The sequence below is a fragment of the Triturus cristatus genome, chromosome 6 (assembly GCF_964204655.1).
Source record: "Triturus cristatus chromosome 6, aTriCri1.1, whole genome shotgun sequence".
In the NCBI taxonomy this organism is placed as follows: Eukaryota; Metazoa; Chordata; class Amphibia; order Caudata; family Salamandridae; genus Triturus; species Triturus cristatus.
In genome coordinates, this window is record NC_140589.1 from 1508167050 (window position 1) to 1508184117 (window position 17068).

At 46.0% G+C, this 17068-nt stretch overlaps 1 protein-coding gene across 1 annotated transcript in view; it reads right to left on the reverse strand.

The window, feature by feature from the left end:
- The window catches only part of LOC146821614 (uncharacterized), an 84162-nt gene that overhangs the window by 20989 nt on the left and 46105 nt on the right, over positions 1-17068 (reverse strand). The window contains exon 2 of the mRNA XM_085609881.1: positions 13540-13832. Coding sequence (XP_085466007.1) covers positions 13540-13832 — 293 coding nt within the window. The remainder of the gene's footprint in view (positions 1-13539; positions 13833-17068) is intronic.

The following is a 17068-nucleotide window of genomic DNA, read 5'->3' on the forward strand; positions in this document are numbered from 1 at the left end:
AATTTCAGATGCAAATATGTACATTGCATAAGATGGAAAGACTTTGGCCAACAGATTTTAACATGCTAGTCATTATCTTCTAACTTACTAAAGATAAATCCTATCACAATCGAGGTGCGGACAACGATCAAGGCATCTTCTTCCGGGTTCACAAAACAGTTCTGGCCTGAATTTATACAATCTCCTCCATCCACACCAAAGAACACATGGATTCTGGGCATCCATTTCAACACAAGTTGAAACACAAGTGACAAATGTGTCCAGTATATGTATATGCTTTGGCTAACTCAAAATCTTGAAGAAAATTTTACATTGAATCAATAGACACTTGCACATACCAGTGTCTTGTTTCAAAGTGTTGATTCAATATAGGTTGGACTACACTAAGGCCACTTAATTAGCCATCTATCTCAAGCAAGATGCTGCCACCTGTCATATTCAGCATCTCAAGAAATAGCAGGGTATCACTGGACACTCTACTGGCTACCTCTCAATCTACAGTTGTGTTCAAAGCCCTTATGATTGTACAGAACATATTGCATAACTATATATATAGTTAGTGATGGGTGTAGTTTATGGGTATTCAATAGGGTTCAGAGATTGAGTAGTGAGGGGGCTTTATCGGTTGAGATAGGTGAAGTTTATGGTTAGAGAGAGCTTTAGGGGTCTTGGATGGTGCGGTAGGGTAAAGGGAGGTTTCTGGGTGAGGAATAGGTGGAACTTAGGGGTGATTCAGTACTTTAGGGGTCAAGGAATGGTAGGATTTCGCGATACAGTGAAGTTATTAAGGGATCAGGGATGCGACTTAAAAGCATCCGAAGTAACTGCTTTTCAGATCAGCATATCTATATCTGAAGTAAGGTCCTCCAAGGAGAAGCTCAAAGAAAAAGTAAATGATAAAGTGGCATACAACCTGTCTTGAGAGACCTAGGGAAGTCCCCGTGACTCTTAGGCCTCTCATAAGCAGAACATGGCTGAGAGGCACAAGGGAGGTGAGCCAGTGGCATATCAATTATGCAGTATGCTTGGGTGCAAGCAAGGCAATTTGTTCCTCCTCCAACCCTCCCCTCTCCACAGAATGAGTGTACAGTAAAATATAGCCATAATTTAGGTTCATTAAGGCCATAACCCCACAGGGACACAGTGTCACTACACTTGCAACACTATGGACAGATACACCGTTTAGATGGGTCTCTCCCCATGGACATCGCAGCCATGGCATGGTGCTGCGTGGTTCCCTCCTTTGGGGCCTGCGCACTGGACCACAGCTGCAAGACCCAAGGAAGGATGGACTTTCCTGGGATTCACAACTCTGGATCATAGCTATTATGTGGAGCATGGGAGAGGGGGCCAGTATCCTAGTACTCCTGCCAAGTGTCCCTGATGCAGCAAATGATGCTGGACAGTAAAACACAGCCATCATTAGGGTGCAGTGGTTCCCTAACATTCCTGACCCCTCGTACTACTGCACCTGCTGCACAATTGATAGCTACAACCCTGAGAGAAGTCTCATGCAATGGGCCTCCCAGCCATGCTGAAAAGCCCATGGGTGGGTGCCCCCAGCCATGAGTGTCCAACCTTTGCTGTGATGCCCATAGGAGAAAGCAAGTAGCATAAAATGGTGCCATGGGTATTGGTCCCCAGACACTCGTCCACTTGAACAATAAAATACATCCATGATTACACTTCTTCATCCATTACACTGCTAAGCGCTACACGATAATCACACGTCATGGTCTTCACGCATGAAAAGAAAACACTTCCCATATAGGATTAAGACTTCCAATAATACTCTCCATGGTTTAGCATGCTGCCCATGTTGGGAAGCATTTCAGCTCCCCATATAGAGCTATTTAGCACTATATGAATATTGCAATACAATACAATACATTGAGTCCCCAATACTCTGTGGCCCACTGGCACTGCAACTGTTGCACTATAAATAGCTATGCCCATGACATACCCATGCACATAGTCATGGTATATTACTGTGGGGCAATTGCAATTGAACCTAAGGTAAGGGCCCCTCTCCTGTAGAACCAAGAAAAGCCCACCTAAGGGAGGAGTGGGGGCTTGGCGGTGCATCAATCACCCAAGTCTACTCTTACCCTCCTTATATAATAAAGTGGACCCGGAAACCTTCGTCTGCAGAGAGAACCACCTTTATTACAATAGCCCGGCTATGGAACAGAGTCCCAACCTAGTCAGAGACAAAACTCAGGAGGCTGCTGCTTTACTCCACAGCGAACAAGCCTTATATACATTTTTACTCCACTCTTTTAGCATTCAGTCCATTGTTCAATCAGGGCGGTGTTTGCAGTTGATAACCTGATCAAGGCGGTGTTTGTAGTTGATGACCTGATCAAGGCTCGGCATTCAGACCATTGTTCAATCAGCTTGATCAAGGCTCGGCATTTAGATCATTGTTCAATCCGCTTGATCAAGGCTTGGTCAGTCAGACCACTGTCCAGATAACCTGATCAAGGTGTCAAGGATGTTTACCAAGCAGGAAGCAGAAGATGAAAAACAAGCTTGTTTACACAGGGCGGAGGTGTCTCATGGCTTTCTGTTGATGAATTGGCTAACTGCAAAGAACAGGGGGACCTGGGTATGCGATAGTTTTGAGCGTCAACAGAAATGGAGGCTGTATGCAGGGTTTTGTCACGAGATGGCAAGGAATGGAGGAATGTAAGGAAATTAATAGAATCTAGTTAAAACTCATTTTCTTCAGACCCTCCTTTTGCCATTGAGTGGCAAAACATGTTTCTTAGGAAATGTCTATCTGCATTAGGTCGCCAATTTCTTGTTGAAGCTTTATCCTTACATTGGTGTCACGTGTACTGACCGGGGAACTTTTAAGGGCCTGTGTACACATAGCACAAAGCATAGGCAAGCACTGGATACACAGGCAGCATGAGATGATGACTGCTATTCCCAAGGCAAGAAAAATGAGGAACCCCCATACCCATCTGGAAAGGAGGCCCCAAATCCAGCCCATGAGGGACCAGTCGTCTTGTTGTTGATGAATCTCAGAGGAAAGTTTATGCAGACGTTGGATAGCTTGATAGACTGATGGGGCGTTATCAGGTATGTAAATGCAGCAGCTGGAGTCGATCAGTTTACATACACCACCACGGTCAGCAAGGATGATGTCAAGTACCATTCGATGTTGTAGTGTCATCAGGCGGTCTGCCTGAAGCTCCCCGGTGATGTTGCCCAATGCCCCTGCTGTTTCATTAATGGTGGCCTCCACCACTTGGGCAAGGTGTCGTATGTTGCTGCTGTTGACCATAGGACCCAAGAACGGCAGGAAACCTTTGAAGAAGTCCCCCGCCTCCTGTCCTGCAGTGTCATCGGCTTCAATTACTCCCCTAGGCATACGATGGTGGAGGTGGGGATTGGTCAAGTGATGCGTCCCAACAGCAGTAAAGGTAGGGGGGAGTAGAAAGGCCAAATAACACACACCTGACCAATTTCCGGGAAGCCAGGTATAAGCAGACTGTCCACAAACAAAATATGTATTTGGAGAAGCGATTAGGAATGGTGGTGAGGTAATATTCAGTGTACTGACTATTGCGCAATTACTGACTCCTACCTACCGGGTCCCCAATCCTTTCAGGCACACCTGGCCATGATTGCTTATCACATTGAAAGCCAGCAATTTGGTGGGAACTTTGCGTCTGGACCGGAAGCGAGAAAAGATGATTCTATTCGAGGTGTTGAACACAACCATCTCATTGCGTTCAGCACGAGAAATGTTCAAGATGTCAGATGTTGTAGTAGGGCAGAAAGGATTACTGACATTGCCTGTTCTGTTTCGGGTGAAAGTGTCATAAAAATCACCAATGATGGAGCTCGTTGTTCCATTGATCGTATATGCATTGGTGACGAGCATCCTCCAAGCCAGACAGGACCCAAAAACAGAAAATGGATAGATGAAATAGGGGACAGTGTGTGTCATAGAGTGTGGCATGAGCCCACATACCCAACAGTTCAAAGTATTAATCACAAGCTGATGCTGGTGCAATAATTGTACAAAAGTATTGTTCATGAATTCCAGGCGTCGTGGTAGTTCATGGGGTGACAAGGTGCCGTGGAGATGTTCCGCAGGTGTCGGTGTCGTAACCAGAGGAGCTGGGGGAGAGGTCAGTAACAGAAGCCATCCCACAACCAGCAGGATGAGAAGAGCAAAAAGTCTAACTATCGTGGAAAGGAAACATGTATTGCTCAGAAGTTTGACATATTTCTTGTGCGCTTCAGATCCTCGGACTGCTGCCATTGTGCTCCACCTGTTGTCACTAGCGGCTGTCTGTGATTGGGGATTGCTTCACTGGATGTGGATACCAAGAGTCCTATGGACATCCCCTTGGTCCAGCATACCAGCACCGGTCTCAGCCAGGATATCTCAGCCCTACAGCCTATAGACACCAAACAGAGTCAAGGGCCAGCCTCTTTTCTTGGTCTAAAGTTGTAGCGAGTGGAAGAAGGTATGGAGTGGTCTGGAATGAGAGCTTCTTGTTCCTTCCCCTGATCCTGCAGAGGACGGACGACTGGATCCCCCAAGATTCGATCAGTTTCAGCTTCCATAGTGGTGTAATGAAGTCGAGCATCACTGAAAGGGACAAAGGTCGGTACTACTTCTGTGTCGCAATCCGGCAGTCCTTCTTTCACCCATTGGTCGTACGGAAGGGGGAGAGGCACCCTCTTGCAGTGGGTAGCATGAATCCAGTTCTTTCTTCCTTCGACTTTTACAGCAGTGCGGGTGGCAAGAAGAACCTGTCGGGGGTGCGACCAGCGGGATTCCAGACACTTGGTACGCTGGAAATTTCGGATTACCACCCAGTCACCTGGCTGGATGGTGTGACCCGGGCCTTCGCTCTTGTCGGGGATAGCAGCGTGTACCTGATGATAAAGAGTACGAATGGAATCAGTTAACTGGTATAGGTAATCAGTCAATACTGGGAACTCAACATCAGACAATTTCTTTGGCCTTGGTACGCCCCATACATTAGCTGGTCTACCGAATACCAATTCGTAGGGAGATAATCCTATCCTTGAGTGGGCAGTCGTCCTTACTGACAAGAGAGTAAGGGGTAGGGCATGTACCCAGGTAACACCTGTTTCCGCCACTATTTTGGCCAATTTTAATTTAAGTATCCCATTGTATTTCTCCACTAACCCGGCTGACTGGGGGTGATTAGCAGCATGAAACTTTTGTCTGACACCAAGCCCGGAACACACAAACTGGACCACATTGGCTGTAAAATATTGGCCATTGTCACTCCAAATCAAACGGGGCAACCCAAATCGGGGAAAGTATTCTTTCAACAAAACTTTAGCCGTTGTAATAGCTGTGCAATCCTTGGTGGGGTAGGCCTCCACCCATCTGCTGAAGGCACAGACCACTACAAGGACATATTTCAAATTTGCACACCTGTCCATGTGGATATAAGCCATCTGGATGGCCTCAAAAGGAAACGTAGGAGGTGAGAAGCCACCAGCGGGGGTAACTGTACCTTTTCCTGGATTGTGCATAAGGCAGATCATACATGACTTAACCACTCGGTCAGCATATAGAGGTCTTTTTTCATTATCCCATGTTGGCTCTAGTAACTTGCATATTCCCTTCGCACTGATATGGGCAGGGCCATGGGCCATAGTGACAACCGGGGGGACATGACTGTCTGGTAACATCCATTGCCCCCTTTGGATATACGCAACCAACATCCCTCTATCTCTTTCTATGCCAGATGTTCCTCCCATGTGTGCAGTTCTTTTGCAGTGGCATGAGATTGAATCTCGACCACACTCTGACTAGTATTTTCCAACATTTCTCCTTCCACCATCCATCTGGCTGGTCCTGTCACAAACATTCCATCTGATTTACTTAGAGCAGTCTGTCTTGCTGTTTGGTCTGCAAGGGCATTGCCTTCCCGTACATCATCAGTCACTTTCTGGTGGGCTTTACATTTAATCACTGCAACTTTTCTAGGTAATGTCAAGGTGTCTAGAAGTCTGTGTATCAGGGGACCATGTTGTATTCTAGTCCCATGTGAGGTGAGAAAATTTCTTTCTTTCCAGAGTCTGCCAAAATTTTGAGCCACCCCAAAGGTGTATTGACTGTCCGTATAGATATTAACAGTCATGTTTTTACTGATTTCACAAGCTCGTGTCAAGGCCATTAATTCAGCCGCTTAGGCCGATGCCTGTGGAATTTGTGCTGTCTCAACTACAGTAACAAGAGTGGTGAGGGCATATGCAGCAGATGTAGTTCCATCCGATCTTTTAAGACATGAACCATCTATGTATAGTGTTCCCTCAGCGTCTGTTAGGGGGGTGTCTTGTAGATCTATACGACCCTTTGTCTCTTCTTCAGTCCGTAATATGCAGTCATGAGGGTCAGAATTTTTCCCTTGTGTCTCAGTAGGGAGTAGTGTAGCTAGGTTTAAAATATTACATCTCCTAATGACAATGTGACTGGTAAAAAGAGTGAGCTCATAACCTGTAAGTCGTGCACTGGTAAGGTGTTGTGTCTTGGTGTTGTTGAGCAAGGTATCCACTGCATGTGGGACCATTAAGGTCAAGGGTGAAGACATAACAATACCTGCGCTCTGGTGGACCATAAGTGCAGCAGCAGCAGTTGCGCGTAAACCTCCAGGGAGGGCTCGGGCTACTGGGTCAAGTTAGCCGAGAAATAAGCACAAGGGCGATGTTTGTCTCCAAAAATCTGAGTTAAGACTGCGCATGCGCAGCCATGTGTCTCATGGACAAAAAGAAAAAATTGTTTGCCATAGTCTGGGGTGCTTAACACTGGAGCTGTACATAAGGAATCTTTGAGTGTCTGAAAGGCAGCCACATGTTCAGTTGTCCATGGAAAACGTGTTTCTGGCATATCTTTACTAGTGAGAGCTAAAAGAGGTTTGACAATGGTCGAGAAGTTAGGGATCCATTGTCTGCAATAGGAAGTGAGGCCTATAAAGGCACGTACTTGTTTCTGTGTCAAAGGGGGAGGCATGGAGGTAATAAGGGACACTCGGGCAGCGGTAAGTTGTCTTCCCTCCTTCGAGAGGTGGTGGCCGAGGTAGGTCACTTTCTCTCGACAAAATTGCAATTTGTTCAAGGAAACCTTATGATTGTGGGAGGCAAGGTGGTGAAGCAGACGTACTGTTGCTTGTTCACAAAGTGAAGCAGAAGTGGCTGCAATTAAGAGGTCATTTACATATTGCAATAGAGTGGCTCCTGCTGGGAGCGTCAGGGAGTCCAACTGATTCTTGAGAGCCTGACTATAGATGCTGGGGCTTTCAGTAAAACCTTGGGGAGCGTGGCAGAACCAGAAACTCCGCCCTCCAAGGGAGAAACCAAAAATATGTCTACTGTCCGGATGTATGGGAATGCTGAAAAACGCATTCTTTAGGTCAATAACAGAAAAATGAGTAGCGGCCGCTGGGACCATGGTCAAGAGGGCTGTGATATCAGGGACAACGGGATACTGTGAGACCGTAATTCTGTTGAGAGCCCACAGATCGATGACAAACCGATAGATTTTGGGGGCCGCGGGAGTGGGATCAATACATTTTTTAAGAACTGGAATAATTGGGCTGTTACACTCATTACCACGTGTCTCCTCAACTACTCCCGTCTTCACGAGATCTGATATTATAGATAATAGGGCAGCCTCACCTTCCTGGGGAAGGCGATACTGGCGAAGCCAGGGCAGTTGGGCACCTTGCTGGATACGGACAGTATGCGGATAAGTGTCGAGAAGTCCTACATCAGTGTTAGAAGTGGCCCAAAGTGATGAGGGTAAGGCCTGCAGAACGGCAGGGAGGGGTCCAGAGAGAAACATAGTGGTGGAGGAATCTGGTGATATGGTAAGGGACAAGCCATCAGGACTACAAGAAATGGTAGCATGTAAAGCCATTAACAAATCCATACCCAGCAATTTTTCACTACATCCAGTCATGAGAATCAAAGGAGCATCCATATGAGCTGGACCGAGATCCAGCTGGAGAGGCTTAGAGACGGGGTTGGTGACAGGGACCCCAGAAAAACCCACGGAGACATTGAGAGAGCCAGAAAGGGGTGCCTCTGGTATCAAGGTGTGCGCAACAGAGGTTCTAGTAGCACCGGTGGTGTCTAGGAGAAACTTCTTTTTATCCCCTGCAACTGACATCCGGACATAAGGACCTCGCTGATCCACAGGAATCGGCACTCTTACATTACCCCTTTCCTGGCTTTCCTATGGCTGGTAAAAACCTGTCTCATCGGTTCATCATAATCATCGTTAAAGTAGGTCCTAGTGGCCTCATACCCGTTGTCAAATCTGTTAACTGTACCCTGGGGCGAACCCATATGGGGTCGAACATTAGGATCTGGTGCACGCCTCTGCCTAGGAGGTCCCATATTTCCTTCCCTTTGGGCCTAGTTTTTCCTGACTGAATATTCTGGGCTAATACCGGGCATTCACTAACCCAGTGGCCATAAGCCTTACAGTAGGCACACTGGTCTTTATCAACGGGACCTGCCGAACTGATGGACTTCTGTAATGGAGACTGAAGGGGGCGCTGGAACAGCCTCTGGAACTGGTCCAAAGGCGGACCTTGGCCTCTAGCATTTTGTCCCATGGGTGGATAAGCTTGTTGTAACAAAACTTTCATTTTAAGGTCCTTGTTCTTCCTAACCTCTTTGTCTTTATCTTCATTCTCTCTATTCTCATGATAGTGGGCCATGGCAAGGATGCCTGCCATAGTCTGAGCTGACCCCGTACTCTCAACCTTCTTAAGGCGGGCCGAGAGATCCGGTAATAAATTAGATACAAATTTATCAATAAACACTGAAGCCGAGCCAGGGGCTCTAGGGTCCAATCCACTGTGACTTTTGTACTCAGTTTCGAAGTGGGTGAAAAAATCAGCAACAGACTCATCCTTAAGTTGTTTACATGCATTTATCTTATCCCAAGTAACAGCTATTTCGGGCAAAAGGGTCTTCATGAGTTGCAACAGATGGCCTGGGAGAGCCAGAATAGCCGGATCAGGCTTAGTCCCTCCCTCTCTGTCATTCTCCATCCTCTCAAAGTTGGTCCAGTCACCATGCAAAGCGGCATTATGGTTGGCATGGCGTATTTTGTCCCATATGTCGGGTGGTACTACTGACCCGAACAATAAGTCAATATCCTCTAAGGCAGGGGTCTTCAAACTGTGGGGCGCGACCCCCAGGGGGGCCGTGGAGTGATGCAAAGGGGGTCGCGCCTTCCCAGTCACACTTCTGCCCAGGCCCCACACTTCCCCCGTCCTGTGTCGTGTCTCAGCCCGGGCTGCTGCAGTGAAACTTGAGCTGCTGGGGGCTCAGCTGGGCAGTGTCTGGATTCCTATCTCCGGCACCCCCGTGTTTTTTCACAGGTCTTTAAAGACCATTTAACATGCCTTTGTAAACTGGTTACAGAGGCTTAGGTTTTTTTGCTGGTTCCAGTACCCCCTGGGTCCCCACTGTGCCTATTCCTTACATTTGGATTTTACATTCACTGCCGTAGTGTGAGAATGCATTTCATGGAAAGGAATACAAAGTTGGCTTCCTGGGGGCCGTGAGTGAAAGTTTATTGTGCTTTTGAAGCACCTGCTGCACCGTTTCTTTCCCGGCAATTACCAGGCCTCACATAAATGTCAAGATAACTCCTGTGATTAATTATCTTCCTGGAGAGAGATCAGAATTTTGTATAGTTGAGGTTTTGACTTAGGTGAAGTTAGTGCAGTGGGTTAATATGCCTGCTGCAAAGAACGTGTACCAAGTAGATTACAGCATGTGTATGATGTGAAGAGATCAGCAGGTTACTGCTTTCAAAAGAGACATCCTTTTGTTACTTGCAATTTATAACTTAAAGTCCTAATATAGAATAGTGAGCTATTAACTTTCATCCTAGAACAGCATGCACACTACAAAGAATACATTATTAGACCATTGATTAATGTTGCAAAAAGGGTTAATTTGGCTAGCAATCAATTCTTATTATTAAAGGAAACTCCCAACTATGCTGTTTCTTTTTCGACTCTGAGTTTGTGCTTCTCCACACCAAGCACTCTTGAACTATACTGCCTACCAGTATGGATGACATGTGACTCCTATACTTTTAGTCCTTTGGCTTATGTAACATTTCCTATACACTGATTTACACACTTATGATTGATTGTCTCTGTGTAATGTGTGTGTGATGCAAAGTGCTCGGACACCCTACACTGGTATGAGTGGCACTATATAACTAATTCAATGCATCGGAGAGTGTGGGGTTATGGAGACTTGGTCACTGTTAAAGGGTGCTAGTGAGAGAATCCGTGGTGGGGGTGGTCATTGGGGGGGCACCAACAAACATTGTCGCACAGGGCACCACCAGCACTAAAGCCGGCCCTGGGAAGTATGCACAGATAAGCGCTGAAAATACCGCTTTAGGTGACTGCTTTTTTTTGTACCGACTGGGCCATCAAAATAATCTGCTGGTAACCCTAACCATAGGACTGGAAGTTTGTTGCAGGATCAGCACATTATTTATTTCCTTCACCCTCGATCCCCGATTAATGCCGCAATAGTTTAACTTAGATCTTAAAGTCTACGCCCCGTCAATAACATGCTGAGTTACTTCATGGGTCTGGGAATGCACCCTGCATTCAGACAACTCATTCCTCATTCTCGCCCTTTATTGTCACGCTCACCTTGCACTCACAGTGATCACAATGCACTCACACTGATCACCATGCACTTGCACCATTCACCCGCTCACCTTGCACTCACAGTGATCACAATGCACTCACACTGATCACCATGCACTTGCACCATTCACCCGCTCACCCTGCACTCACAGCGATCACAATGCACTCACACTGATCACCATGCACTTGCACCATTCACCCGCTCACCTTGCACTCACAGTGATCACTCTGCACTCAAAATGCACTTGTCCTGCTCACACTATACCTCAACCTGCAGTCACACGAGTACACGAGTACACTACTCATCCTGCACTCATGTGACACTTCACTCACCTGTCCCCCTCACTACTCAATATGCAACTCACTCAAACAAGCCCATCAGTAATCATACATTCATTCATCCCATTCTGAACTTGCATCCGCACCCAAAATGAGAGAGGACAGCAAGGGAGTGAGAGAATTTGATTGAAGAGGTCAGGGATGAGGAGAAATGTGAATTGCCGAAGAGAAGTGTGGACACGCAAGAAGTGAGTGTGATCCAAAGGTGAGGGCTTCTGTTAGAACAAAGGGGAGATGTGAAAGAGGAATGGGGGGACTGGAGAGGTGTAAGATACAAATAGACAAAAATTTGAATGAAGAGACGAGGTGAATGAGAAGTGCTGAGGGGCACGGGAGGTGACAGGGCCAGAGAGGCCATGAGATAAATGTGAGAGACTGTTAGAGATGAGGGCAGTGAAAGGACAGAATGTCAAGAGGTGATTAAAGGTGAAGTGAGAGGTTGAATGGGGAGAGTTCAGAAGTTGTAAAAAGGGGTGAAAGAAAATGACCTGCAAAGTGAGAGAGGGATCCGGGGTTAGGAGAGGAGAGAGGGATGGAAGGGAGGGGGTGAGAGGAAAGCTGCGTGGGTAAACGGCTTAACTCTACACAAAACCGCCAGGGTTTTAAGGGACCCCTGCTTCTTCCGGTCAGGGCCAGGTGAGCTTCTAATGTGGCAGCACGTATTGCTGCAGAGTGGAAGGCCCTTCACAAAGGTTGACTTGAAATCTTTCTGATGATAATTGCTGTATTTTGGTTATAAATGGGTACTGATTGGGTGAAATCTTTCCTCAGCGTTACTGTGTGTAACAAACATCAAAATAATGAAGCAATGCTATCCCAAAATACGCGGCATCACATAACCTCATTTACATTTTCATCCCACGCAATTTAGTTAACAGGTTTAGACATTTTTGTCAGGAGGGGGTCCTTACGCCTCAAAATGTTGACAGGGGGGTCTCGGCATCCAAAAGTTTGAAGACCTCTGCTCTAAGGTAAGCACAAAAGAATAAACAATCTGACCTAATTCCTGATAGTAATGAGCTGGATTCTTACGGGGGTCTGGTAATTGGGATTTCAATTGAAGAACATCCGCTCTTTTCCATGGGACATGCACCCACATCTTACACCAGTGGGCTGGGGCTGCTCCAACACCCTGGTTATTGGCGAGCACTGCAGGGATAAAGACGGGAGCTGTCTCTCTCTTGGCATGGCTTTGTCATTCGGACGTGGAGGAAAAGCCGTTGTCTTTCATGGTAACAAGGGCTTCATGCATATCATCTCCCTGAACATGACCCTTGGCAATAGTTCGTTTTGAATCAATCAATCCCCAGGGAGTATCTATGAACAATGCTTCGTATCTTTTCATTATAAGTGTGCACATATACTCGGCCATGTCTGTTTGTTGTATGGCCGTCCATTGTCGAAACGTCGGCCAGATATCTTTAACGCCATAAATATTACCATTATTTATCCAAAGTGCACATTGTTTTCGCATAGCGTCCCTTTCACTGCCCCCAGCGAGTTCAGCAGACCTTAAAGACTCCTTTCTAGGGGTACTGAAGAATCCAAACAGGGTATTGGGCATAAGAGAAGACCATCTCGTTCAGTCCGGAGTGGCATAAGGGTCACCAAAAGGGGTACCAATAGACTGATTATCAAGCAGACGGGAATGTATGGTCGGGTTGGGTCAATAGGTGGGGCGGTATGAAATGTTGGAGGAAGGGGTGCTGGCAGGATGACGGGAGTCAAAGGATCAGGCAGTGGTACAATGGGTGAGGCAGCCTGAACCACCACTGGTGGGGGTGGAGATTTAGGAACATTTTGAGGAAGAGCGGGATACATAGGAGCCGGAGCATAGGCAGGAGGTGGACCTTCAAGAATAGCATTCAACAATGAGTCCCTCTCTTCTCCTTCAACCTCAAGGTCCGTGGGAGAATGAGCGGGGTAACATTTTGTCGCCTTAGCCCTATGATACCTATCTCCCATTTCAACCCCTTCCTGAACCTTATTTTGCTAAATGCGCTTTTGCATGATCAGCCATAGACATCCTCTCTTTCTTTTTATTCAACGGTTGCTTTTTTTTCATTCTTTGATCTATTTCTTTCCTCCACAACGCGGTGGCGTCAAACATGGCTTGATGAGACCGTTTGCGGAGCAGCTGCTCCTCCAGGCTCGAAAGGGCCTGGAGATCAAAGGAGCCAAACTGTGGCCACTGTAATTCAACATTGCTTTGTTTCGCATATTTTACCCATAAGGAAGAAAACATGATAGCAGATGGCCTATATTTAAAATACATCTCATAACGTGGAGTTCCTTCTGGAGGAAGCGGGCAGGCTGCCTCCAGAAGGGAGTCCTCTGTACATACGCAACAACATAACTTTCGGAACTTACTACTGACTGGCATATTTTTACTTCAGACAGACAACAGTGGGAGAAAAACACTCACCTCACTGGCTTGGCTTTTGCAAAAGTCAATACAGACAGAAAACAGAGCACAAGTGGTGGATGATCAGTCCACCCTTACCCGAAAATGTTGTTCTCTTCAACAGACGTAGGCACGAGTCCAGATCCAGACAGAGACCGCACTTAAGGGGACACCAGCGGGACGCAGTCAGGTGGCCCAGATCGGATGGGGAAGACCGCGTGCAAGACTTCTGGTCTACCGGACTCAAAATGGTCCCTCGGGTAGGGTACCTCCATTGGACTTCCACCACAGGCCCCCTCACGACCACCGGGCCAGACCTACGTCTCTGTGGTGTCCCTGTTCCGGCACCATTTGTAGAACCAAGAAAAGCCCACCTCAGGGAGGAGTGGGGGCTTGGCGGTGCAGGAAAAACCCAAGTCTACTCTTACCCTCCTTATATAATAAAGTGGACCCGGAAACCTTCGTCTGCAGAGAGAACCACATTTATTACAATAGCCCGGGCTATGGAACAGAGTCCCAAGCTAGTCAGAGACAAAACCCAGGAGGCTGATGCTTTACTCCACAGCGAACAAGCCTTATATACATTTTTACTCCACTCTTTTGACATTCAGTCCATTGTTCAATAAGGGTGGTGTTTGCAGTTGATAACCTGATCAAGGCGATGTTTGTAGTTGATGACCTGATCAAGGCGGTGTTTGTATTTGATGACCTGATCAAGGCGGTGTTTGTAGTTGATGACCTGATCAAGGCTTGGCATTCAGACCATTGTTCAATCAGCTTGATCAAAGCTTGGCATTCAGATCATTGTTCAATCAGCTTGATCAAGGCTCGGTCAGTCAGACCATTGTCCAGATAACCTGATCAAGGTGTCATGGATGTTTACCAAGCAGGAAGCAGAAGATGAAAAACAAGCTTGTTTACATAGGGCGTAGGTGTCTCATGGCTTTCTGTTGATGAATTGGCTAACTGCAAAGAACAGGGGGACTTGGGTATGCGATAGTTTTGAGCGTCAGCAGAAATGGAGGCTGTAGGCAGAGTTTGGTCACGAGATGGCAAGCAATGGAGGAATGTAAGTAAATTAATAGAACCTAGTAAAAACTCATTTTCTTCACTCCAATGGGCCTCGCTGTGCTACACCTTAGGTATGAGGGCTAGTATTGGGGCCCCAAAACCCTGGGCCTCAAATCCATGGCCTAGCCCTGCCAGACCCAGGAGTAAGGAACCCTGTATAAGAGAGCCCTTTTCCTGGGGCCTTGCATCAATGGTCTAGCACTGCAAGACCAGTAGAGGGGGTGTTCTTGGTCAATCACCTTTACTAACCTATGTCTCTGCTCCCTTTTTGCCAAGTTTGGTAGCATTTAGATTCAATGCAGAAGCTGATATAAAGCATGTTGTTAAAACAAGCATTGGCAAAGCCAATAGTATTTGTCTTTGAGGCCTGGTGCTGTGCAGCATGGCTGTGTAAGAAAAAGAAATCCTATGATACGGCCAACTGCATCATTTTGTAGGTATGTGCATCACTCATGTGCGTGTACAAGGTGACACAGATGTTAGATCCATAGAGGATGTGGATGGAGGAAAAAAAATGTAGGGGGTAGGGAGAAGAAGCAATGGGTGACAGAGAAGGAGGGCGGGTGGCAGAAAGAAACAAGGAGGGAGGGGTGATGGAAGCAACATGGAGGGTGTGGGTGGAAGGAGAAAACAGGTGAGAGAACAACATGTTGCAGACAGGGGAAAAGCAAATGGGCAAGATGGTGAGGGGGGCAAGAAGAAGCAAACAGGTGACAGAGAGCACCACAGAGTGCAGGTGGAGAGATGTACACTAGAGAGCTGGAAAACACATGCACTCTCATTGAGTGCTTAAGTAAAAAGAAAAGGTAGGGCTAGAAAAGCAAGCAGTGGAAGCATAGAAGACAAGAGTTTGTAAAAAGAGTGTGGTCTATGAGTGTGACAAAAACAAAATTGACATGTTGTGACACAAATAAAAGGCTGAAAACGTAAACTGACACTAAAGGCAACCAATGGTAAGCAACTGATGGGCTGTATGCTTTTGGTAAGCTTCGAATATATGTCTTTCGCAATCAGAAGTCTGTGCTGCCTGGTAGACTCGACCTAAAAATGGGCTGGTTATTACCTGGGAAAGCTAAGAAGTGCCAAGTCACATGGTATAGTTACTTAAATGAAAAACATTATTAATCGCTGCTCATACGTAGAGCTGGCCCAGGTCAGTGGATTAAGATCCAGAGGCCAAGATCTCCTGTAATTTGTGGCCATCATAATTGCCTTCGTGGTCACACACCTGCAGGCGTATGCAAAATATGATGATTAACATACAGTTCCTCAAGTTCTGAAGGACTTATAATAATAATGGGGTGCATAATATGTTTTTGCTCCTTGTAGCTTAATGTTTGTGCATCAACGGTGTTACTGAGTAATGTTACCAAATGTCTCACTGTCAACAAAGACCCAGTGCTTGTCCTGGGATTTTCTTTTACAAATCTTAGTTTTTGTGTGTGTTTATTTAATTGGTTAAATTGAAGTTAACCGACGACTACAACTCCCAGAATGCATTAGTTTAGATAATGAAAAAGGTACTCGAGCACGGTGTCTGGTGCAATCTGGTGACCTTACCCGCGAGTCTAGAGAGTAGATCGTCCACCCTACAGACGGCTACATACAAGTGTCACTCAAAGTAGATTATGAGTTGACAACGACAAACCGACCGTTCTTTTGCGTTTTCTTCGTTTAGTATTTTGTTAGAGAACAAAATGTGATACACAGGAAGATATTAAAAATCCAACGAGTTCCAAATAAGACATATGGTCTGGAAATCGTAAGTATTTGATGTCAAACAAATTACATATTTTAAAAATATGTCTTCGGGGAAACCAGACCCTTCGTTATTTGCAGAGAAACTGCCCAAGTTGTTCTCGCTCAATTAGTATTTGGCTCAGATGTTTGATATCACATCTTTATCTCGCCGAGCTCTTCTAACTTGGCACATGCTTGACAATCACAATGTTTTTCTTTCTCATGAAGTATTTTACTGCTCTTCTCAGATGCTGACGGCACTTGGCCTTTGACCCCGCGCTTCACAACACAGCCAGAGCGTGCCGTGAACTCCTTGCAGGCACCCCTTACTAGGTGTCAGTATTTACTCAATTAGTGCTCCTTCTGTCATGTCACATTGTCACAATTTAGAAAAAAAAGTTATTTTGCTCTGCTACAAAGTACAGCAGATATCTTCCTTTAATTATAGGAAAATGATTTGTAGAATAGAGCTGGCAAGCTAAATATCTCTCTGTCCGGTAAAATAATAGATTTAATTTTGTTGTTTTAGTAGGATATTAAGTTGTCAAATTAAATAGCGACAAAAGCTAATGAAAACATCTTTTCAATCCTCATCTCCATCAATTGTCTGTCACGCCCATTGTCACCCACTCTCTGTACAAAACTAAAAGTAAAAGACAGGAATCAACTCTAGACAAAAATGCTTCACAACAAAGTGAATTTTTGTCTCTTTTCATTGTTTGAGACGTGAAGTGATAATTAAATTGTCAAATGGTTGCCTATTATCCGACTTCCTGCTGGTTACCTAATATGCCTTAACTTTTTCTAATGTCAGACA